Genomic DNA, 6811 nt, shown 5'->3' with positions numbered 1-6811 from the left:
TGCCAAGAACAGAGATGTGCCGGGGTGGACGGCCAACCAAGGACACCAGCAGGGTGATGGTGCGGAGGTGCCGAGGAGCCAACGAGCCAAAGGTGTCGGAAAGAGCGCAACCCCCATGGTGTGCCGGATTCGAAGCCGCGCCGGCCGACCATGGACACAGGAAGGAGCGCAGGTCCATTGCCACCGGGCCGAAGCCGCCCCTGCTAGGGGGAGGGGGGCCGTGCGGGGTGGGTGGTGAAGCTCACACGCAACCAAAATCCTCGACCGGCGCACTGCAGGAAGCAACCGCCGCTGGGCACAACCCAACGCCTCCACGTCCGCCTCATCGGAAGGCAGACCTGGAGCTGAGCAGGGTGTGAGGGTAGTGGGGGGTCGGGAGGAGAGGGGCACAGCAAGGATGGCACGCCGGCTGCCATGGCAGACCGGCCGGTGAGCACCATGCCCGGCCGGGGGAACCCGGATCCCATCTGGGCCGGAGGAGGCCACCCGTGCCAAGATCGTCCCGGCGAAAGACGGACTTTCACATATGATACATGTTTATCCATATGTTTATAGAACATATGTATGTGTCTGACTATATAATACCTACTTTGTTTTAACATATAAGGTGTTTTTATAGGCTAATATAGTCTAAAAAATGTCTTATATTTTTGGTACGGTGAGAGTATTGACTTGAGGAAATGAAAGATCGATGGTATCTATACTCTCTTGTACAATCGGCCCGTAGCATGTCGGAGGCTACTCCGCCGCTTCGTTAGTTTAGGGAGCGAATTGTCGTCTCTACCTGGTATCCCATGCGCAAACCTCTTTTTACCGGTGCAGGGATGTATCGGTGCTAAATTCATCCTTCAATTCTTGGAGATTGGTGCACGCTGTCTACATGCATACTAGTATTTCTTTGTATTCTGTTGAACATCATCATGTATAAAATGTTTTGTCAACTCTTGTCAGCACTTTTTGTCAGTACGATGCATGCATGGTTCAGACATACTCTCCTCCTCTGGCCCCCATAACAAAGGTACCCATTTAAATTTCATTTGACATTTTCAACCGTTAATATCTTTTAAACCAAAATTACGTATGTGAAATATTTTATATATTTGATCTCCGGGTGTCAAGACCTTTAGAACAAGATCAATTTTGGATAGATTTCAAATACATTTAATTTTCAACATTTCAGTTAACTTATTTCACTATATATTCTGTGCGAAACTGCTTATTTCAGTGTTCGAAATTTATTTCACTCTATATATGGAACATATGAAACATGTTATTTCACTCTGTGTGAAACTGCTTATGTCAGTCAGATTTAAAAATAACATGTTTCACACATTTCAAAAAGTAGCTATTTTCATAGATCTCACTTAGTTCAAAAATCTAATTTCACTAATTTCATAGATTTTAATTACTGCAGAGAAATATGTGTTTGAATGATATTTTTTATATGAGTGAAATAGTTTTTTAATTGAAATATTATTTTTGTGAAAAATCCTTATTTATTTATGTATATTGTGAGTGTAATGTGTTTTCTGAAACTAGTGAAATGAGCGGAATCTATCTTTTGTAACGAGTAAAATCACTTTTTGAAACAAGTGAAATATAGTATTTCAATTGACTGAATGTAATGTGTTTTCTGAAATACGTGAAATTAGTTTCTTGAAACGAGTGAAACAAAGTTTGAATTTTTTTTTTGTGATGTGTGAAATAAGTTTTTTAGACGAGTGGAATATAGTACTTCAAATGAGTGAATCTAATGTGTTCTCTGAAATGAGTGAAGTAAGTTTTTTCAACTGAGTGAAATCAGTTGTTTGAAATAAATGAAATATTAGTTTGAAATAATAAAATCAATTTGTAAATGAGTGAAATCCGTATTTCAAATTAGTGAAATAATTTTTTTGGAATGAGTAAACTCTGTTTATTGAAATGAGTAAAATCCTATTTTTTGTAATGTGAAACTAATTGAACCAGTAAAAATTCAATCTAGCCAAATTCTATCCAAGACCGGTCTTGTTTTAAAGGTCTTATCACCCTGAATTCAAATGTACAAAAAAAATTCATTAATGGAAATTTTGGTTCATAAGCTGTTAACCATTCAAAATATGATCAGCAAATAAAATGCAACTACTTTGTTTGGGGGAGAGAACCCATGCGCCGTCCTTTTCCACCAAGTCACATCTAAAGCTGCCACGCATCTGACATGCACAGATGTATTCCTTTGTCTACTGCTTGTATTGCATAGTAAATTATTTTTACTCTATACACAAAAAGCTGGCACGAATCTCAGAGAAAACAATTGAACGGCAGATTCTCCATCGGTAGCTCCCGGCTCCGGTAAAAAAACTTAGTCGGTATCCCATGCACCTCTGACTTTTCTCATGATCCCTTCCTCATCTCCTTCGCTGCTGCTGCTGCTACTGCTCTCTCCACGCCACTTGTCTCTGTTCGTACTATACAAGCATTCGCTAGACTAATACAGAGTACAAAGAGGACTGAATGTACGAAGGTATATTTTTGGTTGTGTGTATGAGCAGTGGCGAAGCTTAAACGGAAAAGTTGGGCGGGCCAGACTTAAGAAGAGCACAATTTTTTTTCAAATTCTGACTCATAAGGGCATGTTACAAGCACCCAGGTCACAAGATTGAGCTAGTAGATATGTATATGTAATATATATGTATCAACGTACAGTTCAACCATGAGTCCACCTTCTCCTTGTCCTTCACAGCTATAACATTCTCTATATGGCAAGATTGTTTCATTAAGGCATGACCACTAGTGACTGCATTGTTGTGTGATGAGCATAGTCCAGATCCTATGTGGGTCAAGAATGCACAATGTTTCCCACAAACCCTCTTGCAACTGTCAAATCCATGTACCGTGAAGACATGAGAACCACCTCGTGTATTCTCTTTGTTGTTTGGAGACAAAGCAATATAGACAATACACACAACTTTTCTCCTGCGAGTACTCTAGCCATGACGGAAAATCACCAAACCAACTATACTGGAAGCGGTGTTGATGCCCTGGTTCACCAGAAGGTTTATAGCTCTCTAGGCGGGTGTTGCATTAGGACCTAACATCAAATATGCTCTCCTCACGATATCTCTCTGGTCTGGTGGATATTGCCAAATTTGAGGGTGCAATCCAGGATCTCGCTGCAAGAACTCAATACCTCGGAATGCAACAGCTTCATTTGTTCGAACTCCTCCATCTTGATTATGTTGTTGTTCAGGTTGTTGCTGTTCGAATTCAAGCAAGGGCAATACATGGTCATCCTCAACATCAGTTATATCATCTCTTTTCCTTTTAAACACCAAATCAATTCTTCTCTGAGTTCGATTTTCCGTGCCCATGACTACCTATGTCAATTTGCATAAGATCGGGCTATTAGTTATCATTAACAGTAGTAGATCTGATCACTGGATGTATGGAACTTAACAAAATCAGACTATTGCTTATCAAATTAGGAACTTGGGGGAAGATTATTACCTGCCCGTGTTGCCCTGCTGGTTGGTGCTGTGTGTGAAGTGTGGTGCGGCAGGGGCAGCGCCAGGGACTGGGCAGCAGGGGGTTGGAGGACAGGAGGAGAACAGCCGCAAGATCCCGGCGGCCATCGCCGCGGCGGTAGCTTCGCGAGTCGCGACAGTGAGCGCCTGGGCGAGTGGGCGGCGCGACCGCGCGACGGCGCGAGGGAACAGGGCAGGGGCGAGGCGGCGAGGGCGAGCCAAGATCCAACGGGGCGCGGGCGTCTCCAGCGGTTGCTCCGCGTACGCGAGACAGCGGGCGGCGCGCTCCAGTGGACGGTGCTCCTGTCCACGGCGGCTACATGCTGAGAGGAAGGGGAATTAGGGGATGTGTGTTCTTGTGCATGCGTGAGACGAGAGGATGGGGATGCGATGCAGTGTCTGTTCGTGGGCTGGGCTAGGATGACACATAGGTATATTTGTTTTGTTAAATTTCTGGGCGGGCCATGGCCCGGTTTGGCCCCTACAGAGCTCCGCCCCTGTGTATGAGGACCTCATCATGTCGGACATATAATAGTTTCTGCTCCCGGGTGCACATGCACCAGGATGAACGATAAACTATAAAAAATAGCAAAAACTTCTACAATTCTGAACTTTTTCTATAAACATTGATGAGCGATTTCACATGCATGCAAAGTTTTGTGATGAAATGGCGCTCACGGAGACCTGAGAAAAAAAAGAGGAAAATTGATCCCCCAAAATACTATTTTTGAAACCATTTTCGGGCACTGTTTTTTATTTGCCCACATACCCACGAATGCTATTTTATCACAAAAATTTAAACACAGGTATAAAACTAAGCAATGCTTGTGCAAAATAAATCCAGAATCATTTGATTTTTTCTATTTTCTGAGAGTTTACTATTCATAACAGGTGCATATGAGATCAGGACCAGAATGACACTCGGTGAGCTCATTCTGGAAAGAGATGTGAAGGTCGTGAAATTTCCGATGCGATGAACACCAGTGACCTCCATCTCCTAATTAGTTTAATCTCCTTATCGGCAAAATATATATTAGATTTTTAACTATGTGCTGGTTGTTCTCATCCACAGGGCTAGGTCATCGGCTCTCGTCGGTGACCCTAGCCCAACCAACGTCATAGATTGGGGCACGGCCCCCGCCGATTTGTCTTCTTCCCCAGATCATGTCGTATGCGGTGTGTGATCAATGCGATGACAAACTAGGAGCTACCCTCTATAAGTCTATGTGGACGACATAGCTGTTGCTCATCTCTTTTTTGTTCTCTCCTCTGGTGATGCAATGACGACTAAGCGAGCGATAACATGTTCATCTCGTGAAGATATCCTTGAGGGCTTCTGTCTATTTCTATGTTTTACAGGGTTTTTATTTATTAAAAGTAACTATTCTACATCTGAATATTTTCTTAATGATCGTTTTCTTTCATTAATGCTCTATCCGTTTCATAATATAGTGCGTATAGTTTTTTCAGAAAGTCAACTTTTACAAACATTGACCAAGTTTATAGAGAAAACTATTTGTATCTGCAATACCAAATTTGATGTATCTAATGATATGTATATGGTATTTTAGATGTATATATATTTCTCTACAAATTAATTTGATCGAAGTATGTAAAGTTTGACTTCTCAGAAAAACTATATGCACTACATTGTGGAAGGAAGGAGTATAATTCAGAGTTTTTCTAGGGGTGCTATAATCCAGATATTAGTGTCTAAGAACACAAGAGCACTATTCCCTCTGTTCCTAAATTTTTATCTTTCTAGGTATTTCAACAAGTGACTACATATAAAATAAAATGAGCGAATCTATACTCTAAAATATGTCTATGTACGTCCGTGTGTGGTAGTCCATTTGAAATATTTAAAAAAACAAATATTTAAAAACGGAGGAAGTACATGATTTGCATGGCTCCGATATTTTTGTCGTCAGATGTATGCATACCAGCTAGCAAAGGTTAGATGCGGGCATGTACACCATCATGTGCTGAACACATATGACCAGTGAGCAAAACGGTAGAAGACGACAAATACGCGCTCATATGGAATACCGTTACGTGTGTCCATGCATGACTACGTGGCTCGATAGGAAGCACGATAAGGTATGGCATCTGTAGTCTCGTACATATGCCCAGAAGGGGTGGCGCGCGCAGCCACACAAATACAACAATGCAAAGCTAGCTAGCTATGCAAAAAGACGAGTACTTGATGGCGACTAAGGGTGTGTTTTGACGCGTCCGTGAACAGTGATACACAGGAACGTCCATCCAATCGTATCCATAAATAAACAAGATTTAAGATTAGCGGGATGGAGATTAATTTTCTCATTGAGAATGATGGTTTCATCATCGTATTGCAAGGAAATGCAACTCTATAGTTAATCAATCTTCACCATTGTTAATACACACACACACTATTCCCTCGGATTCAAAATAAATGTCATATTTTTAAATTAAGGTAATTTAACCTTAGTTCAAAATTGCGACACTTATTATGGATCAGAGGGACTGGAGTAACTTTTTTTTTCTGTTTGTTTTCTTTTTTATAAAGGGGAGCAAGCTTCGACCTCTGCATGGGACGGTGCACACAACCATTTTAAACAGGCCAAATTAAGCTAGTTCACATTGTCCTTGTGCCGTGGGCTGCTGCCCTTGTGTTTACGGATGCTACCGAGGCCCTTCGACGGATACCTTGCTGCAGGTCCTGTATTGGGAGCAGTTGGCTTATGGATAAACGGCGGCCGCATCATCGTCAGCGTCACTGCGGGATGGTGCGCCAGTTGGAGCATGTGCGGCCCGGGCGCCCGGCAAACATCACCATCCCTGCAGGAGCAGCGGCACAAAGCTGGCTGCAGCATCGGCGGACGTGGAGCAATGGCGCCGGCAGTGGGCTGGATGTTACACAGCGGCGGCGGCGCTAAGGGATACACCGCCGCCTCGGTTGCTGGTCTCATGCTGCAGCCCGCGACGGACGACATTGACTGGACTTGCTGCTGCAGCGACTTCATGTACTGGATCGTCTGGTCCAGCGTCGTGGCTTGGTTACACTGCATGGTAGGCACGGGAAGATATTTAATCTTTTGGAAATCGCTAACGAATCCGGGCTCCATGGACTCTCAATGTTGGGAAATTCAAAATTCAAATTTTTATGTTTTAGAAATCCTGAAAACAAATACACTCATCTACGTTCCCGTAAAGTTTTAATTAGGATGAAATACGTTCTGGTGTGAACTGGAGTACAAAAGATCACTACAAAAGTTCATGATTTTGTTTTTTCTGTGTAGGTCATGTAAAAACGTACTCTCTCCGTC

The 6811-nt window shown here is 42.8% G+C and overlaps 1 protein-coding gene across 1 annotated transcript; it reads right to left on the bottom strand.

Annotated features, from left to right (window-relative positions):
- Positions 1-2638: 2638 nt before the first annotated feature.
- LOC119344724 lies at positions 2639-6553 on the bottom strand. Its single transcript, XM_037615087.1, has 3 exons — positions 6125-6553; positions 3487-3819; positions 2639-3356 (listed from the first exon to the last, which is right to left on the bottom strand). Exons 1-3 carry the CDS (start codon positions 6551-6553, stop codon positions 3048-3050), a joined length of 1071 nt encoding a protein of 356 aa, XP_037470984.1. The 3' UTR covers positions 2639-3047.
- Between the last annotated feature and the right edge of the window lie 258 nt (positions 6554-6811).

The sequence above is a fragment of the Triticum dicoccoides genome, unplaced genomic scaffold (assembly GCF_002162155.2).
Source record: "Triticum dicoccoides isolate Atlit2015 ecotype Zavitan unplaced genomic scaffold, WEW_v2.0 scaffold18232, whole genome shotgun sequence".
Classification (NCBI taxonomy): Eukaryota; Viridiplantae; Streptophyta; class Magnoliopsida; order Poales; family Poaceae; genus Triticum; species Triticum dicoccoides.
The sequence above is the reverse complement of the archived record's forward strand: the minus strand, read 5'-3'. Positions and strand labels throughout refer to the sequence as shown.